Consider the following 24,296-nt stretch of genomic DNA (forward strand, 5'->3'; position numbering starts at 1 on the left):
AAAAAGCTGTATGTGTAAGTTTTTTGGCGATAATCCTAAAATCTATGGGAAAATTTGGCTTTTTTGCGAGAGAACCAGTATCACTTCGGGGTTGTCCTACAAAATATGTAATTCCTGCAGCACTCAATAGTGATGCATAACGATAAATCATAATGAATTTATAGCAAAATAAAAGTTTTTGTTAACATCATATATATATGTGTGAACTGTGAATAATAATTGTATATATAAATAGGCACACATGTATGTATTATTTTAAGAAAGAATATTTATTTATATATAATATAAATTATACATACATATTCAAATGTATTTACACATTAAATATATACATGCCTGTGTATTTATCTATGCAAAGTTTTTGTACACAGTTCACACACACATATGATGTAAACAAAAACTTTTATTCTGCTATAGATTAATCGTTATGCATCCCTACTTAATAACAATCAGGTTTAATGATGTCATCACAATTACGTGAACTTTTGTTTAACAAACTCCATTTAAACTTAAAGGTGTGACTGTTCATACTCAATTACACTATTTCCAGGAAATAAAACGGTCCACAGCGTTCAGGTGCTGCTTTGAAAGCTTTTTATTGCAAAGTACAGTAAATGCTTTGCTCCTTTTGGAATTTGGAAGTCAAATTTTCACATTCAAGATAATCCAATACCAACATTTATGGCACTTGTAGCAGATCGGGTGAAACTCTGTATGCGAGTGCAATATTATCAAAGGCCATTTGCGCAGGAGTGCAGAGCAGATGGGTGCTGCGTAAACGCATAAAACATGTCAAAATAAAAGCTTAAATCTCCCAAAATAATGACGACAGGCGCACCTGCTGATAATTTTGTTATTGTTGAAACCATGCATGGCTCTTAAATTAGAATTTTCACAGAATAACACTGCTTTTGATCTATAATACACTATTCTATACAAAACATCAACACAACACAAAAATTAAAAACGTTTAAGTGACATTTACACAATTTTACAGCATCTGTCATGTTCAGCCTCTACATTACACATATCTAAACTCTTATCCACATAACAATACTCAGAAAAAAAATCTGAGGGAAAGGTGAAAAAAACTACAGACTCAATTTTCCAATTCCTTTCGAAATTGCATGCTACACATGATAAGGTGCTGAATGGTACTACGATCACACACATCGGGCGTCTCTGGGGTAAATCATCTATAAAATAAACCTCAAACCTTTAATTTAATGATGTTTTCTGCAATGTTTTCTGGCTACATTAAAATCCCAGATAGCAGAGCACTCTGCGCCGGATCCGCACCCGAACTGCTTACTTTGGCGCGGATCCGGCCCGGAGTCGTCTGCTGTCTGGGATACCAATCTAAGTGAACAGTATTCAAATCCTCACATAACATTTCTTCAAGGCACGTGTTTGTTAAAATACTGTCTCTGTCACTGAACAAACATAACCAGCCTTTTCATTTAACTAGACGATTGTCTACTTTTGCATCTTAAATGATATTTGAGATGATCGTATTGCATCCAATTTTAACAGATAATGTACACGGAACTTACTAAAATTAGAAGGAAAATGAAAAAAACAGGACTTTCTAGTTTCCTCTCATTTGTGTGCAAGTAATTTGACAATTAGATGAAACAAGTTTGATCACACCAGAAGACTTGCAGCATAAATGAAGAAATGCAATAACAGTGAATGTGGTCTATGAAGATTCAAACTGCTGTTCAAAATCAGGCTACATTTAAAGTGTAAATAAAAAGCTAAGGAAACAAACAAAATGCAGTTTTATCAAGGAGTTTTATCACCCCTGATTTACATTTGATTTAAATTCGGAAGGTGCTACTGATCAATGCCATCTGTATTTGAGCAAACATCCAGTAGAAAGAAGTTGTGGAGGATCCGGTCATCTTCAAAGCAGTTCTTTGGGTTCATTCTGAAGGCCACGGCGGTAAGAGACATGGGAGCCATTTGTCTCTGTACTGGATGACAATCAGGGTCTGCAGACGCATCTACAAACATTGTGCATCAACAACTGTGCTTGTTCTCTTTGAAATAAATGAAAGCATGAAATGCTTGTTTGGGATATCAGTCCACAGGTACGTAGCGCTCGTAAGTAGGAACAGTTGCACCTGAGTGAAATTAATGAGTTTTATAAACCAAGTGCACACTGTGTGATTTTCCAACAGTCGGGTCGAATTAAAAAATGAGCCATCTGAAGCTCAATCATAAATCAATGTGCTCTTATTGATTCTTCATTAAATGTCCGCCAGGGGAGCAGTCACACTGTGACCCAAAATTTCGGACACTGTCAGAACTTCGTAAGAGTCTGAGATTCAAATGATTTTCCATTTGGCCAAAATCACACAGTGTGCACTTGGCTTCCGCCTTGGGACGTAATGCAAATGACGATGAAGCCAGTTATTGCTGCAAGGGTTGACTACATGTCCCAGTTTAAATATATTATGATGGGTTAGTGATTATAATCCCTTTCATCCGTGAGAATTAGTTCGTCCACAGCGATAACCATTGTAAAACATCCAGAAACATGCACCTGCTGCAAGATTCAAATCAAAGCAAACACAAGCTGAAGTGTCCTTTATCCAGATGATGTGTGCCAAGACCCTGAGCGACTGCCGTCTCACACCTGCATCTCCGAGCCTGTGGCCAATCCCAGTGCCTGTGCTTCTTCTGCTGTGAGTCCGTTCTTCAGTGTTCTTCTCACTGCAAAAGAAAAATTTATTATATCACAAATTTGTGCCAACAATTATACAAAGACGAATGTATGCCTTAAAGGGATAGTTTACTGAGAAATAAAAATTCTGTCATCATTTACTCACCCTCACCACTTGTTTCAAACCTGTATGAATTTCTTTATTCTGTTAAATACAAAGGAAAATATTCTGAAGAATGTTTGTAACCATGCAGATCTTGGGCACCATTGACTTCCATAATAGGAAAAATAATACTATGGAAGTAAATGGGGTCCCCAAAAACAGTTTGGTTACAAACATTTCTCAAAATATCTTCCTTTGTGTTCATCAGAACAAAGAAATGTATACAGGTTTGGAAGATCTTGAAGGTAAATGCAGACAGAATTTTCATTTTTGGTGAACTAAAGAAGTGGTCTTTTAAAGTGATAGTTCACCCAAAAATAAAAATTCTGTCATCATTTACTCACCCTCACCACTTGTTTCAAACCTGTATGAGTTTCTTTATTCTGTTAAATACAAAGGAAAATATTCTGAAGAATGTTTGTAACAACGCAGATCTGGGGCACCATTGACTTCCATAAAAGGAAAAATAATACTATGGAAGTGAATGGGGTCCACAAACGGTTTGGTTACAAACATTTCTCAAAATATCTTCCTTTGTGTTCATCAGAACAAAGAAATGTATACAGGTTTATAACAACATGAGAGTGAGAAAATGATGACAGACTTTTCGTTTTTGGGTAAACCATCCCTTTAAAGGTGTCTGAAACAGTACTGCAGTGTGTCTGTCAATTAACTGTTTGATCTTAAACTATTTTTTGTGAGTATAGATTTGTTAAACAGATATACCATTAGTTTAATTATCCCTCCCACACAAAAAATGTATCAAAAAGTAAAATTAAAGAGGTTGACTCTAAATAATGTAGATAAGCAAGTATATATTTGCATTACTATGATACTAAACTTGTCTTATGGACCAGACAAAAATGCCAAATTTGATTTTAATCAATATATAACGGTGTCCCCTGCTTTATTTTATTTTTTCGATTCACCAAGAGTCCTTTAGCATGCCAAAAAATCTTTGGGTTACTGTACAGTTGCAATAACAGTATTAAGGAGGAGGTCACTCTATGAACAGCAGATGTACAAGTGTTTGACCTACAGGATTTACGGTTGGCTCGGGAGCGTCTCCTCTCGCGTGGCTGAATGCGCTGACTGGGGCCCTGAGTGGCTGATTTCACGATACGTTCCATGATTTCATCCGCTGTGTCGTTTCCGCAGTTAGAAACGTCTTCATTCGCAGCAGACAAAAGTGCTGTATGGCCTAGAAAGGAAACGGGAGATGATTCATCTTTTTATGTTATTTATATTCTGCAAAAATAAAATTAGGTGGATATGCATGTGTACACATTGTCTGGATGATATGATTAAAAAAAATCCTATAGATACTGTGAATGTTTGGATATACCTCGACTGGCTCGAGTTCGTGTGCGTAGACCTGGGAGTATAGAGGAGGAACTGTCGCCGCCCTGCAGGCTGGTACGAAGTACTGCAGTCATCTGCTCATGTTCAGCTGCATCTTCAGTGTAACCCAAACCCTGCGGCTGAGGCTCCTGGCCATCCAAAGAAGTGCCTGCAAATTTCCCACTCTGAGGACACAATAGAACACAGCAGATGTCAAAAAATAATTCAGGAAGAATTTTTTTCTGCTTTTATTCTCATTTAACAATGTGAATTTTTCATTAAATCCTTTATACCATAAGTATAAGAATCGACCTATTTTCCCCAGTATTTTCATTATTTTCACCACTTTGTTATAGTGGGAAATGACGTCAGGATTATGCAACATTACCACAACTTCAATTAACACAATCTTAAAAAACATGAATGCTGCTGATGTATGAGTAAAAATAATATTATCAAAGTCAAAAAGCAAACAATCACCCCAAAACAGACTTCTCATTAAAGGTGCACTGTGTAGATTTTTAGCGCTATCTAGCGGTGAGATTGCAAATTGCAACCAACAGCTGAGTCCACAGCTCACCCTCCCTTTTAAAATGCGAAAAGCTACAGTAGCCGCCACAGGACAAACATGCTGCATTTGAGAGTCCGTAAAGGGCTCATGTTAAAACATGGCGGTGCAAAATGGCCATGTCAGGGGACCAGTATGTATGTAGGTAAAAACGTCTCATTCTAAGGTTATAAAATCAATACAGTTCATTATGTAATATCTTTATACACCACTGATAATATAGTTATGTATATTATATAGCATTTCTGTCAAGAGATCCTTCTGAAAGTTACACAATGCACCTTTAACACATTAGTAGTTATTTAGGCATAATAACAACAAAAACTTTCATATTAAAAGTCATATAAACACAACCCTAAATGTCTGAAAATCACGCTTTATCACATTTATATACAGTACTGTGCAAAAGTCTTAGGCCACCATGCCACCATTAGATTTGTTGTTTTTGCAATGTTATAGTGATCATATATAATTATTTCTCAGTCTCTTTATTAGAATACAACCAGATGAAATGTGTATGTAGTATTAAATTAGTATAAAAGTGTAAGCTAAAGTGACAATATTTAGGGTAAACTCCCCTTTCACCTGAGCAAAGTAGGCAGTTGCAGGATCTCTTAAACCTAAATGAAACTAAATCCAAATTTATAATTCAAATTGAATGACTTTAGGACTTCAGTCTTCTCAAAAACGCTCAAGATGTGTTTTGTGCCAAGAGAGGTCACACTAAATACTGACTGATGCCTGAAGAAGACATTTAGTCCTGAAAATTGTTTTGGTTTTTAGGTTTGTGTACATATTTCCTGTATTTTCTGTTTGTATCTTTAAAAAGAGTGAAAAATAAATATGGATGGACATTAAAACTTTGGTAAAACAACAAAGCTGCTGGTGTTGGCCTAAGACTTTTGCACAGTACTGTATATGTCCTTACACATCTTTATTTGTTTTCCATGTTGAAAAACAACAGTTGTATAGGATTAAAATCAGAATATTTCTGTTTTATTGTTTTTTCTGAGAACTTTAGCTAGATGTGCAAACAAGTATAGTTGAGTATAATTTAGTACATGCGCTGTGTAAAACAAAAGGGTCATCCCATAGCTGTTAAAGAACACAACACAAACGCTTGTAAGATTAGTACAGGTACACGCCACACATCAGAGGTGAAGTCATGAGGAAGAAAATGTGAAACCTGACCATGCCATTTAAAAACCACACTGGTACACGCATACCTCATTATCGTCTTCCTCCTCACTCTACAGAGATGAATTCATACATGTCACATGATAGAGAAGATCAACAAGAAATGCTAAGTTAAAACCTGGTGTTGGTATACTCTTAGAGACTAAAGCTTAAAAAAACATTGAAATTAAATAAAAACATGCCATCTACATATAAGCCACTTGAGAAATCATGTGACTAGAAGCTCCTTCACCTCAGTTCTATCTCTTAAGAGTCAGGCACATTCAGGGCCCTAAAGGGACATCATGAGGTTTATATTTTCACACAGAGATTGAATTAGACATCCCACATTTAGTAAAGACCCCCGCCAAACATAACATGACGCGAGAGGGTGTCCTGACCATGACTTCCCTCAGGAGAGGTGTTCATTTGGCCTCCTATAGCTGTGCAGAGTAATATCAACCCAAAGCAAATGTATAACTACAAAACCTGTGACATTAAAGCTCTTGGTTTACACTGCTGTATAACTGTAATGTAAATGGTTAGAGGGTTCTTCGGTTATTTTGGAATGGACTGGGTGAAATATGGAGTACACATATTGTACAAACTTGAGGTTTTAAAAATAGAAAGAGAGTGGATGACCCAAAATCATCTTTGAGCAAAATGACACCCTCTGGTGGTGTAATGAAATAATGCAGACAGCTGCTTGAAATGAACTATTAATGAATGAATAGATGGCAGCAAGGAAGCTTTCTGGTAGGAAATGTCAATGGGTTTGATTCCCAGGGAATGCACATACTGAATAAATGTATCATTTGAATGCACTGTAAATCCCTTTGGAGAAAAATTCCTGCAGATGCATAAATGTAATACTGTGTAAATGTGATTTAATGAATGGTGAAGCCTTTGGCTGTGTAAGAAAGCTCTCACATCTATAGTTTCCTTGCCGTGCAGAAACAAAGCAGCAACTGAACCTCACAAATGAAAGTCTAGATTACGATAGCGGGCTGCAGATAACCCTGTGGTGCACCAGATTTTGCCCATGGGCCGATTTTGAGTATCCGTGAGACTGTGGGAAGACTTACATCTGTGATCATTTTGCCGCGAGTCTTGTTCCTCTCGCGATGAGTGGCTCTTTTCTGTTTCTGCTGCAGCACACGCTCTCTGGTGGTGCGGTACTCAAGTGCAAACTCACTCAGGATCTTACTGAAGCGGTGGATGCTGACCTCTCTAACAGCGTATGGCGGGTGGCCCAGGAATAACAGGAAGGAATGAAACCTGAAGATCAAACATTATCGTTCACATAAAGTTAGTTTCGACTAAAAATAGACGAAATGATGAATTATATGAGTTACTGTACCTGTTTATGATGCGCCGATGGACGATTTTAAGAATGATGATCCTCTCTGCGCAGTCTTTTAGGAAGTCGGACATGCGCTGCTTAAGGGCCGGTTTCATTTCATATTTGGTGATCACCTTCAGGTGGTCCCAGGATGCTTTGCAGCGACGCTCCATCTGACACAGGTTTTCTTGTAGCTGGTCAAAATCAACCTGGAGAGGGTGGGACCAACAGATGGGGGCTCAGGATTGGTTCGCTCACTTTTAACAATAATAAGATTTGTTGCCCCTGATATTTGCTTCTTTGCTGCTTGTACAGTGTCTTGTACAGTTTAATCTAATTTAAACCTGGAAACCGAATTATATTAAGATTCTGTACCAGTTTTATGTTAAAAGATTTTGTGGAGGCCACGCAGCTTGAGTGCATCCTGACATTAAAGCAAACACCACAACATGATAACATCTACCTGTCAATCATACATGATACATTTTTTTATTATTCATTTATTTATTTATTTATTTAGCTGACACTTTTATCCAAAGCTACTTACAATTGCTATATATGTCAGAGGTCGCACGCCTCTGGAGCAACTAGGGGTTAAGTGTCTTGCTCAGGGACAAAATGGTGTGTCACAGTGGATTCGAACCCAGGTCTCTCACACCAAAGGTCCACTGCGCCATCACCACCCCAATAAGTTTATTATAATCCATAAATAAGATTATTATCATGTGAAGCATATATACACATACATCTAGTCAGTATGGTTGGTTATGCTAACCTTAGCGGAGCGGGTGATGGCTCCGATCTCAGAGTAGAGGTCTGAACCGTCCGGAAACTTCTCTACCACAATGGAGCAGACGTGATGGAGCAGAGACTGTTTGTGAACCGTGTCCTTTACCTCAGGAACTTTTTCTAGGTAACTCAGCTCGAAACCTTTAGCCTGGAAACATGCAGTCAACATTAAATATTGCCAAAAGTAGTGCTCAGTTTGATCAATATTATTACAAATTGTTAAAATACTTCATGTCCACAACATTACAACTATGCAGAGGTGGACAGTTGTGAAGTATTAGTTGTTGAATAAATCATTTTAAAAATAAAAAATCTATATAATATCCTTTAAAGTCCTTTATTTATTTATATATTTAGAAGTGTTTTATATAGATTTTTTATTTTTATATAATATTTATATATTTCTTTACTTAAACAAATCTATTTATTCTAATTATCAAATATAATTATTTTATTTACTTAAAATAAAAAATCTAAATAAAACACTTATAAATAAACAAATAACTAATATATATATATATATATATTTAATCAGTCTCAGAAAATGAACTATTTTGCAAGAATAGTTAGTTTTTGTGATAAATTGTACTGTTGTGTAATGGGCACATGACATTCAGATTAAACAAGTAAATAAATAAATAAAAATATTATATATATATATATATATATATATATATATATATATATATATATATATATATATATATATATATATATATATATATATATATATATATATATATATATATATATAATATTTTTATTTATTTATTTACTTGTTTAATCTGAATGTCATGTGCCCATTACACAACAGTACAATTTATCACAAAAACTAACTATTCTTGCAAAATAGTTCATTTTCTGAGACTGATTTAAAGAAAATTACCAGATGAAGGTCCTATTGCACGTAAAAACAACAATAACTATGTAAAATACTACTAAAAGACACTTAAACAGATTAAAAAAAAAATGTTTTTGTAGTTGAAAGTTTTGTAGTATTATTATAATATGTAGTTAAAATCTCAGGGGGTTCCCCCTTTTTTTTCTTTTTTTTTCTGTTTTTGCTCTTTTGGGGGGGTGGGTCGGGTTTAAAAAAAGTATATTTTTGTAAAAGTTCAATAAACCGATAAAAAAAAAAAATTTCTCAGGGGGTCCTTCAAGTAGATAATTTATGTCTGGGGGTTCAGCTGTCAAAAAGTTTGAAAACTCCTGTTATATCTTACTTTTAACTCAACTGCATTTCATATTAGATTAATTTATTTCTTAATTATATAAAAAATCTAGTACTTTCTTAGATGTACTTACATTCTCAAATTCTTCAACTTTTACTGATTAAAAAGCAGAATTTTCATGACCTATCTCTGAGATGCCATGAGCCTATAATGTAGTGTTTACCGTGAGTTTATTTAAAATGTAGCTTAAATGCAGGAAATGAAATGAATAAACAATGCCAAGAATATGCTGTTTAGATTGTAGTCTCACTTAAAATCAATGGAGGCTTGGACCGGAAATGGCATTCCTTTACGTCACAACTTAACAAGCAGGGGTGCGTTCTCCGATAACGTTATCTCTTAGCGCGATACGAAGACTCAAAAGGTACACCTTAACTACAGGTATACCTTTCCTACGTGTGTTCTCCGAACTATACCTTAGGGTGTTGCTTAAGGTAAACCTTCTTAAGTTCGACCTTAGCGGGTGCTGTCCATGGTGGAGGTGCTGAATAGGTTGATATCGATTGCTCGACAATCAATTATTCACTTTATGTAATAGCTTTCGCTGCGAGATAGCGGTGTTCTTTATTAAATAAAGATTTTAGAAATAGTTCAAGTTAAATTTATTAGGAATATCTGTTAAGAATATTTCTAATTGCAAACAACTAAATTCAACCTTCTATATTTTATATCAAACCCGTGCAAAACCCGCAACTTTATTTCCAAACGTATCATGTTTAAACTGCTCCAATTCATCCGCTATGCCTTCACTTGAAAGGATAATTTATATTAGGGGTTCCCAATAAGTGTGTTGCACAGGGGAATAAAGTGGGTCGTGCAAGTAATTGGTTGTGTATTACACTTAAAATATATAAAAACAAACTGCTGTTGTTCGTTAGTTCACGCGTTTATTGTGCTTGGACACTGGATGCGCAAGCAGCGTCGTTACAATGCGGATAAAGCTTAATGTTTATTTATTCTAATTTATTCTAATTTATTCTAATATTTTATTTAGATTTCAATGTTTTAATTCAGAGTTGTTTAAACTAGAAATCTGTTCAGAATTATGTTAATGAACTAATGCAACAAGAATGAAGAATGTAAACTGCGCTGTTTGTTATTCAGAAATAGAAACGTAATAAAACCATGCAACAATGACGAACACAGAAAATTAACAAGAATGAACTGTGGAGAAGACCTACTACTCCAAAATAATTAAACAAGGTTTTAGAATATATTTTCAACAAAATACGTAGGCCTATTTTGATATTTTAAAAGGTATATTCTAATGCAAAAAAGGTGGCGCCCAAGCTATAGTTTCAGGAAACGATTTTCTAGTTCGTCACATTTTCAAAAAAATATAAAAAAAATATAGCAAAATTGTTTCGCGGTGTTTAACGCACATGTTAATGTTACAGAACGTGTGCTTTATTGAATGAAAGTAAAAACGAATCGAATTTAATGATTAAAACGACGTGAAAGGAACTAAAATGTAAAGCCTCGATGTACAATAATGGACATGCGACATAGAGTGATGGGTATTTCAAAAATTAATATAAATTATTCCCATCCATCGATTTTAATGTTAAACATCTGTAAATCCAAATGAATCCATATGGAATATATTCTGACAGTTTAAGATATGATCTTTGAATTTTAAAATTGAAAATATCTAATTTTAACATCGCCATGCAGGAGGCATATGGCAAACTGAAACAAAACTTTAAAGACACAAATATTACGTTTATGTGTAAAACTATATTTAAATGAAACCCGTGAAATGAAAGGTTCACTAATAATCGCCTTAACTCGAGTGATGTCAATAAAGTTTCCATGTTAGAATTTAGAAATATTAAAAACTTAAGCAAACAAATAGCCTGTTTTACCACTCGCCATTGTAGCAGTCAGAGAATTTGGCCTTTGATAATTGAATATTTATATGCTAATGAATTAAACTAGGGGCGTTTACAAGGCGGAGTTCTAAAAACTTTCAGCTGCGCACAATTTTAAGATCATTTGTGATTTATAAACCGCACATCTGGAAAAGAGGCATACGCACGTTTTTTTGTGCGTACGCTCATTTTCTCTGAATCACACTTACGATCATTTCAGAAATGGTCTTAGATTAAATGTAGGACAGTTCCTACGTCGCACTTTTATAAATGAGGCCCCAGATGTCAAACTCCATGACTTTCCACTGACTCTCCCTGACTAAAGAGCTAAATTTCCATTACCTAGAATGTACAGAAAAACATCTTAAAATGTACAGGTTCCTGGCATGTTTGTCTTAGTTAGCAGGTACATGTGACTGCACTTGACATAAGTGATTGCCAGTTGACGAGCGGGAAGGGATTAGAACGAGTGCTGCAAGGATAACGTATTTTTGTAGGCAAAGCCCAGAAGCGAGTTAGCATTTTAGTACTTCTGGTTTCATCATCCCCAAGTTGAGATAAGTTTCTCAAACAGAAGGCTGCATCCTCCAGGGTCGCATATGCAGGCTGCATACTGTACATAATCAAGGCTGGTTTATTTCAGGTAACTGAGCATTACATTTGCAAGTCATACGCATATTACAACAATTTAAGATTAAGTAACTAAACGTTAATATTGTTATTATTCTGAAATAAAACTGTCTTTATGATATATGCAGTCTACAAATGCAACCACTGAAGGATGAAGCCTTCCTATTGAGAAACAGACATCATGCCGTCTGAATTTGGGAGAGATGCACTTATTTAAAAATATTCATATGGCAGGTTTTCAAAGAAAGGTACAGTTAAGTGCAGTTTGTGATCACCTGCAAACTTCACTTTATAAAAGAGGGAAGCTTTAAATCAAATACATTTTATTGTGTAAATACATGCAGCTGAAATAACTTCACATGCACATGAGAGCATTAGTCAGTCTGGACCTTTTCCATCATCAAATCATTCCCTGAAAGTGTGTACAGTAATCGTAGGCCATTTTTTCTATTGTCTGACATTACTCTGATGTAGTTTAGTAGATTAGCATCAGTTCCATTAAGATAAAATGCAAAACTCTTTGAAAGAGTCTATATACAGCTCTGCCGAATGCTTCATTAACGTATGATTAACAGAATCCACCATGCTGATGTGCAGTAATGCACTGGCCCGCGCTGTGACGTTTACAAGGCACGACAAAGCTTGGAATTAAGAAATCCCTACGGATGTGACATGGCTTTATTCTCCTGCCCACAGTCAATGGTTTTTACGGTAACAAGGTGATTTCATGCCAAACTCACTGGCTTATCAGGTTTATCTCTGTTGACTACTGAGATCTAAGCAAATATAGCAAACTAATGGAAAGACAGATGGAGTCAAACAGATCACACATGTAGACTCGGCTGGCACTCACATTGGTCCCATTGAGAAAGTTGCCAATAGCCAGAAGAGTTGAAAGGATGTGGCGTAGCGTCTTATTCTTTTCTAATTGATCCATGCCCTCCTTTAGGTCCTGTAGTGGCTCTGCTACTTCCTGAGAGAGAGAAAACATGTGTTGACAAATGTGAAATCCAAGTTAAAGTAACATTAGGAGCATCAAAGTTTGATTTCACATTGATTTCAATCTTTGACATGACCTTACTCAGTCAATATTAAAGAGATCAAGGTTATATTTTCACACAATGTTTAGGATGATTTTATGTAGAAAACAGTAAATCACAAAAAATACTTTAACTGGGGTTTCACATGCAGGCAGGGTCACAGATCATCTCTTGGAAGTAAATATATAAACTGGTATTTCACTGTTAAGTTTCAATATCGAGTGTTTTGTCTGAAGCACTTGATAGAAGAAAATAGCACATTAAAGGACATAATTTTTTGTTTTTATTAATTAAAGATTTAAAAATAGGTTGAACAAGTAAGAGTTAATGTATAGGCAATAGGTTGTTATCGCAGAAATAAACCACGACACTGTTGGGCAATGGCGGCTCGTGACTGCTCTTCCAAGGGACGCAAATTCAAAATAAGTGTTTGTTGCGTCATGTGAACCATGTGCATCACCTGTTTTGTCAAAATAAGTGCCTGCTGCAGATGCATCTAAAGGGTTTATGAAAAAAGAGACGCTCACGTTCACAAAATACGTATCTGACAAACGCGAGCGTCTCTTTTATCATAAACCCTTTAGACGCGTCTGCAGCAGGCACTTATTTTGAAAAAACACGTGATGCACATAGGTTCACTCATACACACATTTTCAAATGACAAACCACACACATGACGGGCTACATACATGTTGTGACAAACTTCGCATCGAGTGCCCTCGAAATAAGAAGTCACCGGCCGCCACTGCTGTTGGGGCTTATTTTGCGATGTACATTATCCCGCTTATTACTTGACTATTTACCTCATAAGTAAGGTAAGGAATACCTGTTTACTTTCGGTTTTAAGATAAGAAAGACGTTCAAATGTCACAAACACACAATTTGGTTGAATCATTTGTAAATATAATGTCATATATGTTATAATATAAGACATATTTACACTGACCTAAATTATAACCGCAACAATTTAGTTTTTGCCTCCATTTTTCAAAGATCTAGGACTTTTTCTATGTAGACAAAAGGTCTATTTATCACAAATATAGTTTACAAATCTGCCTAAATCTGTGTTAGGCTGTTTCTCAACTGCAAGAACACAAAGAACGGACTTGCGTTCTCGTGTAGATCGGTTTTGCCAGGCGATCTCGAAAGAACGAACTCAGAAGATCGCGAGAACACAGAACGCACTTGTGAAAATTGAGATTTGTACAATCTTCCTGTTGGTCACCTGACCTCGCCATTGTTTTGCCGCAATGACTTCTGGGGCGTATTGCGATTTCAGCGGGCAAGTCTGCACTCAATGCTTCCTCGATATCAAGAACACATCTGGATATTTTCATGCGTCCTCTGTACTTGCGTTCTTAAAAATTGGAATTGAACTTTGACAGCTAATGATGACATAGAGCAAGGACGCAAGATCGCTGAAGAACGCATATTGAGAAACAGCCTTAGTGAGCACTTTTCCTTTGCCGAGATAATCTATTCACAGGTGTGGCATATCAAGATGCTGAGTAGACAGCATTATTATTGCACCGGTGTGCCTTAGGCTGGCCACAATAAAAGGCCCTTTAAAATGTGTGAGCAGAAAATAATAACCTGTTTGGTTGAGAATCACTGCTGTAAATAGATTTAGTATAGCAGGTCAAAATCGGTTTGCATGATGTAATGAAATTTGTCCTGAGGAACACCAGGAAACACAAAAAAGAAGAATCTACAAAAAATTCATCTGACCTTCTCTAAAGCCTCATAGTCCATCTTAAAGGCCCAGAGTTGCAGGCGGGCAGACAGCTCACTGATAGACGAGAGAATAAGGAGAAACTGCTCAGCGCTGCCCAGTGGAGTGTCTGGGTTTGCCAGCTGGGCCTCTTGAATCTTCTGTGTTTCCTCATCTGTGGGAATCATCGTCAAGATCTTCTGCAATTGAAAAGGAGAACCAAAGAGCAGTGTGAGTGATAATGACATGTAGCCTAATACAGTACATGCGGTCCCATCTCTATAAATCACCTGTGCATCAGTGAAAAACAAAACACCTGTCTATGTTCTAAGGGGCAACTTCATATTAGTATAAAAAAGTATGTACATTTCCAAAACAAATTGACAAAAAATCTACGGTCAAAATCATTAAACTAAGATTGCTGGTGAGAAAATAATGTTCGCTTCGCTGTAGAGATATAGAAAGGGTGCGGAGAAACACTCCAGTCTATTTCTCCCATGACGGAGAATAAAAAATTACAGATTTTATGAGGAAAGAGGGAGCTCCATTATTCACGTTGCTGTTGAGACATTTATTTAGGATCAGTATCATGGCCCGAACCGCTGTAAATGATACATTTTTCTAACCTTTAATCCGTGAGATTAATTATACGTTCAGTGCCAAAAATGCTTTGGTTTTGCCGGAAATCCGCATATTTCGACTCGGCCGCCAAACCAACATCTTATTTTGGACGCAAGTTTTGTGTCAGTGCTTTCTGTTTGCCAGCTCGGCTAAAGTCAGTATGTCTCTGTCATGTTGAACAAAGTTGTAGAGAGCCGAGAATCTGGTGAAAATATGCTTTTATGTAGCAGTCTGGGGATGATCATAAATGCCTGAATGATTGATGTAACAAGAGAAAGAAAGAAAGAAATAGAGAACTATAGTTCAGGGAACATGTGACTCACGTGGATCCAAAACAAGGTTAGTATTAAGGACAGATGTGTTTTTACCAGTGTGACCTGTATGCCATTCTCAGAATTTCAAGCATAACCACATATTATATAACTGAGATTTATGTGTTAAGCATAGCAACTTCTTAAAGAAACAGTTTAGCGAAAAATAATAATAATAATAATGTAATTGTTTCTGCTCATTATCTAGAGAATTATTTGCTTTATTGAAGTTGTGAATGTGATAGTAAAGGGGTTCAGAGTTACCTCTATACCCTCTTTGCTCAGGGCGTACTCATCAAAGTTTAGGATGGCTGTTTTAATAGTCCGAGGTGGAGGCAGGACCGTCAGGCCGATGTTGATGGCGTTACTTCTTTTGGAGTCTAGAACGATGATCTCCTGACGCTTTCCATCTGCTGCAGTTTTCTAAAATCAGATGAATAAACACAGAGTTCATTGTTGGGACAGTATGGGATCCAGATTTAGCTGGTTTGGCTTCTACAGCTACCCTGCACTGGTGCAATGAAAACATAATAAATTTTTACATCTTTAAAGTCCCATGAAAACAAAAATGATGCTTTTAGCATAAATATGTTAGCCTTAAGAATGTCTATAAACTAGCATGCACTTCCACCAAAACAGATCAGTGATTTTTATGACATCACTCTGCACTTCAGCTTCTCGTCAGATTCCAGGCTTTGAGGTAAACTTAAAACTATTGGCTATTAAAAAGGGGGAGGAGCCACTCGGTACATCCCACCATAGATATGTATATAAAGGCTAGATGGCTCAAGGCGGAGTCAGCTGTGTCATCACTTGGCGGCCATCTTAGGTCAGTGCTGCCATAGTGCTGCTCCCTGCTGCTGTGGACGGAAGGTGAGTGACATACGCCAACTAAAATGCTCGTAACTTGCTGAATTCTTTGACGGATTTACAAACGGTTTGGTTTTTTACAAACGTTATTAACGTGGCTATAATTCTGGATGCTTTAACATGTTTCATGAATTTTTTATTTATTTTTAGTATACGTATTCAGTGTCATAGGTACATCTTTGACGTTTATAACAAACCAATCCGTTTGAAAATCGGTAAAAAATTAAGCAAGTTATGGTCATTTAAAAGTACCTGCATCATTAAAACTCAATGCTACGAGTGAGCGAGCGCCCTGTCCTAAGATGGCCGCCAAAATGCGGACGTTCCACTCAATTGGCCATCAGCGCGGACGAGCCATCTAGCCTTTATATACATATCTATGCATCCCACCCTAACTTCTTGTTTTATGTAAACACATCAAACACTTCAGTGGGTCTTTTAAAAAATTACTTTAAAATATAAACGACATTTGAGAGAAGCCATCTTGAATTTAGGGACGGTTTCACTAGGGTTGCCAACCGTTCCGTATAATACGGAATCGTCCCGTATTTGACACATAAAATTCTTGTTCCGTATTGAACTGATACGGAACGCAGTTTGTTCCGTATTTTATGAAAATTATTTCAGTGCAAATACATGACAGACACATAGCTTATAATGTCAGCCATGAACGAAGACCGCGTCATTTGTATAAGAAAACCCTGACGGTGCGGTAATTTCTCCCTCTGTTTGTCTATGATCTGCGTAGCGTTGCAGCCCCATCAGGGAATGCCCATTGGTCGTTTCAGTCATTGTGATGTCACGTATCATAGCAACGATGACGACAAGTGACAACAGCGGGAAATGTAAAAATGACTGCATCCGAGCAGCCGGCGAAAAAGAAACGAGCACAAAAATATAGAATTGAATGGGAAAATGACTACCCGTGGCTGGAATGCGTGAGGGACAATGAATACAAGGCCAATTGTACCATATGCCGTCGCGTTTTTTCTGTTTGTCACGGCGGAGTGTGTGATATAAAGCAGCACGCATGAGGAGATAATCACAAGAGGAGCGAGAGGCTGCGGGCACAGGATGGAGGAATGTTAAGGTTCATTGTCCATCAGTCGTCTCCAGAGGCACATATGGTATGTAATTATGTGGATTTTTACAACTCAAATATAGTTGATAAGAAAGTGATTATATTAAAAGAGATAGTACAGATTTAGCCTAACAATCCACATATATATCTCTCCAGTGCTCTCCCTCTGTTCCTGTGTCCCGCTACCTCCCGTCTCATAATGTGTCAATCATTTCTGATGGGTTTCTTATTAAATAATTATGGAGTTAGATAGCTCAAGGTTTAAAAAGGGGTGGGGTCTTTGAAGAGGGCGTATTATAAACTTAAATTGAAACCATGGTTCATTGTTGGCAAAATGATCATGATAGCCTTTATATTTCACATCTATGTCAGGCCCGGATTGGCCATAGGGAGAACCGGGAGGATTCCCGGTGGGCCGGTCTGTTTTTTTTTTGGCCACAAGGGCCGGTGTTGTCATGCCACCGGGATGACGCGTATTTGCGGGTGAGAGATGTCCCCACAGCTTTATGCACAAGTTGATTGTGTCCCGAGTCCCGACCACTTATTGGAAGAATTCTTGCATTAGGGTTCACTAACATCTAAAACGCATGGGAAACGCAGGACGTGCCGCTGTCTACTGGTTTTCAAAACACGAGTTTTGTTTCAGACGCGTCTATATTGAGTGCGCTTGCCGGCCGCGCGTCTATTTAAAATAAACTTGAGCGCGTCTTTTGAGTGCGCTTGCCGGCCGCGCGTATACATTTTAAATAAACTTGAGCGCGTCTTTTGAGTGCGCTTGCCGGCCGCGCGTCTATTATATCTTAAATAAACTTGAGCGCGTCTTTTGAGTGCGCTTGCCGGCCGCGCGTCAATATTTTAAATAAACTTGAGCGCGTCTTTTGAGTGCGCTTGCCGGCCGCGCGTCTATTATATTTTAAATAAACTTGAGCGCGTCTTTTGAGTGCGCTTGCCGGCCGCGCGTCTATATTTTAAATAAACTTGAGCGCGTCTTAATACAAACGAGCTGGCCTCTAAAAGGAAAAGAATTTACAAAACGTATTTTTTTATCCAAGTCATAGATGAATTCTCTATGAATAGTCATTATTCATCGTTTATTGCAAGAGTAACAAAAATCTATTTGATGCAAAACTCATTAGTTTATTTGAAAAAAGTAGTTTCAAAAGTATATCCATGATGTTTTCTTTTTTTTTAACACAATGTAGGCCTACGTTATTTAGCAATAGACATGATCTAAGTACTAAAAAAGAGACAGATTTTTTCCATTTGTTTCCAATGCATACTTGATAAATCTTGCTTGTGTATTGTATATCAGGGCTTTCCAAACGTTATCAACCCAACAGTTAATCTCAAGACTCACCATTTTTTTAGAAATAGAAATATAGTGGAAAACACAAACACATTTGTTTCCTTTAGTTTTTGAATAAGTTTACTTTAGTAATATTATGGTCTTATGGTAGGGCTGCATGATTATGGCAAAAATTATAATTGTTTACTGCATTTGCACGGAATATGAAATTATATATTTGAAAAAAACAGTGAATTGCAAGTGGGCCGGTCTAAGGCATGAAACTCCAGGGCTGAAAATGAGTCCCACTCCGGCCCTGTATGTGGTTCAGTCTTGTATACTTAGGCATACTTTGCTATTCATTAAATATTTAGGGCCTAAGAAGTTGTATAAAATATATTTATCTAAATGTATTAATTAGTTTCCACTATTTTCACCAGAAGTCTTCATTTCAGGGGTTATTTAAAAAAAAAAAAAATCTTCTGTGGGGGCATGTCACCGGACCCGGGCAACCCCCCCCCCCCGTTCCTTATTTCCATTTCAGAAAGGTGGCAACCCTAGGTTTCACATTTGGTGCAATTGCCTGGTCCGAACCCAAGTTCGATTGCTCCCCCCTCCCCATGCCCCCCATGGACTGTGTTCACATATTATTTTTGCATCCGAACCGCGGTACGCTTGCATCATCAAGCTGCAGCCGGCGCGTTCTCATGTTGCTTGGCAACCGCTGTAAACGAGAAGACGACAACCGTGATTGACGAACTCCAAGCAGAGAGATGATTTCTGAATGCCTCCGCAAAAATTGACGTCGGCGGACAGACCGTTGTCATCGAAACGACTTTAGTATGTTTGGGGAAGACAGACGCAAGTGCATTTCTGTATTATTTCTTTGAAAACAAAACCAAAAGTTTAAAAAAATAAGAACAAAAGTCAAGCAAGCATTCTATGCATTTTGTTGTCAAGGTAAGTGCACGCACACAAACACACACGTCTGTTTTGGTGGGACATTCCATATAATACGTAATTAACAGTGGTTCACTTCCACGATTTGTTACGATTGCGCTCACATTAGCAGCGAACCGATCTGGAGTTCACATGAACCGGACCCCAGACCACCCTTTTTAAGCGGACTCGAGTACGTTTCGCGGGTGCGCACCCGAGTTCGGAAGACAGCGTTCACATCATCCAAATGTACCGAACTCTGATGTCAATCGAACCCGGGTGCACACCAAAAGTACTAATTTGAAAACGCCCTAAGGCAAATAATTTTTTTTATTTGTGAGGTTTTACCTTTCTAGGCATATACTGGAGGAGGAGAACACAGTCTAACAAATCTCCCGGTTCCCACGGCAAGCGGTTTCACTCACTGCTTAGTTAACCATAAAGACACTCATCTGTTCCCCACATCTAATATGAAATAAGGATCTTTTAGCGTTCTCTTACTCTCACGCTTGCCACTGGAATAAATAGGAAAGGCATTTCTTAAATGTGGACAATTATCAAAATCAAGGCTTCCTGAGATATGACCACACAGCCCAGACATGCCTAATGTTTACACACTAAAAAGGCACGCAAGCACCTGAGGACTATTTCAGGACTTTTGATTCAGAATATTTCTGAGGGAGTGCGACCATGATGGTTTTCCATCTGTTGCCAAGCAGGGGGAGAGAAGGTGTGCAGAAAAGAAAAGCGATGGAAAAATGGGTAATAAATGAGAAACAGCTGCTCAGAGCAGAAGGGAGAGGAAGCCCCATGAAGGCCACATCACTGGAGACACTACAGAAAACACTGCCCAAGAGTAAAAAGCCTATGAGACAGATCTTCATCTCCAACACATAAAAACCGCGATGGTGAGCAGTCACTCATTTCAGGTAAGGAGAAAAGTCAAAGTTCCAACGTCAAGGTTGTGGGTTCGATTTCCAGCAGACACTTATACAGATGCGATGTCTAGCTTGAATTTACTGTACGTCGCTTCTGTCAAATGCATTAATGTGAATGATGGATTGGTTCTTGTTTCAACTTAAAACCCACATATGGTCCCTGAGATTTATGTAACAGGATGTATTGATTATCCTGAGAGTGTTTTGACTGAGTCAGTTAAGATCTGAGTGTCAGAAACAGCTCTGAAACGCTCTAAGTGCAGCGACTTGACTTTGTTCAGAGTGACAGGAGGTTTCATGGGACCTAGAATGAAGCTTTGATGGAGCTTTCAGATAATACTAGGAATCCATCATAGGCAATCTGCCAACCTCTTACTATTGTGACCATAAAGCTCTCTTTTACACGTGCATTCATGTCATGAGCTGTGAAGGACATACTTAGCCAAAAAAGGTGTCAGAATTCATACCATGTGTTTTACTTAAGAAACCAAAGAACAATCCAAGAAAAGATCAAGGTGCTAGACGCTATGGCTTGTGTTCAAAAACGAATTGAGACCAACAGAAAGTTAAAAACAGAGCAATAAAACATTTTTTTTAATGCTAACTTTGCTACCATAATGTAAAGGTGTTGTGGGTGGCTGCCAGGGCATTGCTACACTGTCAAAAAAGGGTCAAAAAATGGTCACTGGGGCAGTACCCCTTCAAGAAGAGTTCATATTATAGTACCTCATATTGGTACCACAGAGTGCATATAAGTACCTTGAAGGTACATATTGGTAACAAATGTATACTAAATTGTACATACTGGGACCTTTTAATGGGTACTGCCCATAAGACTGTAAAAAATATAGACGTAGTGTCCATGACATCACCCGTAAGTTTGTGAAGAGCTTTTTTGTAGCCAATAGTTGGCAAAGCTTGCTGTCGCCATATTGGCAGGGTGTCACCGGGCATCACTAGCAGATAACTGAAAATGGGCAAAGAGGCGGGACGTGAGTGGAGCTGATGTTCCTGAAACCATGCCCACCTAGCACAAAGGAAGTGACAGCAACGTTACTCAAGTTGCCACACCCTCAATTATGCAGAATTTTAAGGCTTAATATAATTTAAACAGATAGGTTACAAAAAAATTCACCCCCCTAACAGTTATCATGAAGGACAAAATTAGCTATACAGACTAAAACACTTTTTTTTTACCAGGCTGTAAACATATTTCTGCTGTTAAATTGGGCATTTTAAAATGGGGGGTCTATGGGATTGACTTCCTTTTGGAGCCAGCCTCTAGCAGCCAGTCGATGAATTGCATTTTAAGTCACTTCCGTATTTGGCCTTTACGATAGAGACTGGAAGGATGCCGATATCAGTGAAGCGGTTTTATGACCATTTCTTCTGGCAGTGTATGTGCCATTGCTAGTTGTTACTCACTGGCCAAAATAATTAAAAGAGTCCACCCCTATGACAAGTATATGACATTCAGGTCCCTAGACATGATTCGTGTCCCACCGTTAATTGAAGTCTATACAATTTTTGCCTGTTTTTGACAAAAATCACAAATTTAATTACTTGTGATAACACACCTCACCTTAAGCCAAAATATTTGAGGTCATTCCTATCAAGTAACACACCAAAGGTTCAAGACACAAAGCCATATTTTTTTAGGTTAACCAGTAAACAAACAAAAACAATTAACCAAAAAAGGTAATTTATCATTACCTTTGTAACTGGCAGCTCCTTGGATTTAGTTTCAAAGAGGTTTTCCAGTTTCGCCGTGTCCAGTTTAATGGGATCCAATTTGGACCACAGTGACTCTCTGCATTTCTTTTGGTTGTTGCATTGCCAGTCTACAGGTCTCACCTCATTCCAAAACAGCCGGATGGTCTTTTTCTTCTTCTGGAAGAGTGGGGGATCTCCTCGACTAAGCTGAGGAGATCCAAGATGTGGGGGAGCCACCAAAAAGGGTGGCGGAGGGGGCATCATCATGCCAGGGATGGGTGGAGGTGGGGGGCATCCAAACAAAGGTGGTGGGGGAGGAAGATTGGGTAAGCAGGGAGGTGGGGGAGGAGGTGGCGTGAGGTCACCAGACCCAATTACATTACCAACATCCAAAATGTCCACATCGTCCTCCTCCCTCAAGTCCGTGAAGTCCAACTCTTTAATGCGAAGCTCACGTGGCTTGGCCATCAGCTGGTCCCATATGTGGTCAGACTCCTTTTTGGGGGGTGTCGGTGAAGGAGCCGGTGGAGGCTTCTCCTGCGGCGGCTGTTTTTCCTTCCCAAGATGCTCCATCTCATGAGGTGATGCCAGTCCTTTCACCAAATCTCCAAATTTCTCGGCTACGGCTCGCACGTTACCCTGGTTGTCCAGATGTTCCACTTCCATCTTCTTCATGTTCTCCTCGCCCGCCTGCCGACGCGCCTCCAATGTGGAAATGCGAATAGCAAGGCTACTAACAGAAGACTCCTGACCGGAATGCTCTTTCTCATTCTCCTGCTCTTTCTCCTTCTCCTCTTCCTCTGCTGGTTTTTCGTTTCGCGAGTAGAGCATGTCCAGCATGAAGCGTTTGCTGTTGAGAACTGTTCTGCATGGTTCATTGATGCCTGCTGTATTTATACAGTCCGCCCACTGGCCTAAAAGTAAAAAGAGAGCTAAATGTTATCAATGTGTCCATATGGACCCCGTTTACACCTGTATGATGCTGATTACACCTGGTGATCACATGCTATATAGTGATCTGGGTCAAAATCCCAAGTAAAGTCATCGCAGTTGGCGGCCATATTTGCAACGTCTCTGGGAGGCTATTTCAGTAATACCAGAACAAAGACATATTTCTGACTGTACCGTAAATTTGTTTTAAACAAAAAAAATACTTTTTCTCACTTTTTCCATGATAATTGTTGGTAGAGCACGGTAGAGCATCAAGCTAGAGTGATTTCAATGTTAAGTCAATGTAAAGACGCGTTAGGGTTAGAGGCATTTAGCGCAATGCGGTATGCGCAATTCTGCCTCATTCGCACGTCTAGCTCATGGTAACGCCGCGAACTGAGCGTTGTCACCAGAAACGCGCAAGTTGAAAAATGCTTGCTCTAGTAGTGACGTGATTATGCCCGTGATGTTCTTACCTGAGTCACTGTCGCCGACAAGTTTCTCCTCCCGTTCCTCTCTCTCAAGAGTGCTGCTTGCTGAAGAGATGCTGGAGGCGGAGCAGTTATCTTTCTCATTCAGTTCTTCATTCTGTCGCTCTTTCTCACTCAGGACAGCGCTCTCTTCTAACAACTGCTGTCTCTCCTCTGTACCTGCTGTTCTGCTAGATTCCTCCTCACAGTTTCCTTTTGGTTCTTCATCCTTTCTTTCCTCCTCCTTTACAATTACCATTTCCTCAGACTCTTCTTCCTCAGCACCTTCTGTCGTCATCTCTTTCTCAGCTCTCTTTGCCTCTGTGCTCGTCTGGGACAAGGAGAGCGTGATATCCGCCAGCTCCAAGGGACTCTGTTCCTCCTCTCGTGGTTTAGAGGGCGACCCAGAGGCAGGCGTGGAGGCAGAGGGAGGCTCTGAGGCAGGCCACGCAACTGCCGCCTGCACAGGGCGTCTCGACTCTGAATCAGCTCCTGAGGGCAGAAAAAGTTGGCTCTGGTTTTTACTTTGTATGCACAAAATAGTCAACCATACTTTGCTTGTACACATAATGTATATATCTCTCGTCCCTCACATTCCCAGTGTCTG

The 24,296-nt window shown here is 38.5% G+C and overlaps 1 protein-coding gene across 4 annotated transcripts in view; it reads right to left on the reverse strand.

The window, feature by feature from the left end:
* Positions 1–375: 375 nt before the first annotated feature.
* Positions 376–24,296, reverse strand: part of fhod3b (formin homology 2 domain containing 3b) — a 168,849-nt gene continuing 144,928 nt past the window's right edge. For all 4 annotated transcript variants that reach the window (XM_065246000.2, XM_065245999.2, XM_065245998.2 and 1 more), the window contains 11 exons: positions 23,696–24,181; positions 22,290–23,203; positions 15,728–15,886; positions 14,549–14,731; positions 12,634–12,753; positions 8,034–8,195; positions 7,277–7,467; positions 7,002–7,194; positions 4,177–4,357; positions 3,871–4,032; positions 376–2,718 (listed from right to left, as the gene is read on the reverse strand). In XM_065246000.2, the coding sequence (XP_065102072.2) occupies positions 2,636–2,718; positions 3,871–4,032; positions 4,177–4,357; positions 7,002–7,194; positions 7,277–7,467; positions 8,034–8,195; positions 12,634–12,753; positions 14,549–14,731; positions 15,728–15,886; positions 22,290–23,203; positions 23,696–24,181 (2,834 nt within the window). In that variant the 3' untranslated portion in view covers positions 376–2,635. The remainder of the gene's footprint in view (positions 2,719–3,870; positions 4,033–4,176; positions 4,358–7,001; positions 7,195–7,276; positions 7,468–8,033; positions 8,196–12,633; positions 12,754–14,548; positions 14,732–15,727; positions 15,887–22,289; positions 23,204–23,695; positions 24,182–24,296) is intronic.

This window comes from Paramisgurnus dabryanus, chromosome 13, assembly GCF_030506205.2.
Source record: "Paramisgurnus dabryanus chromosome 13, PD_genome_1.1, whole genome shotgun sequence".
NCBI classification, from domain to species: domain Eukaryota; kingdom Metazoa; phylum Chordata; class Actinopteri; order Cypriniformes; family Cobitidae; genus Paramisgurnus; species Paramisgurnus dabryanus.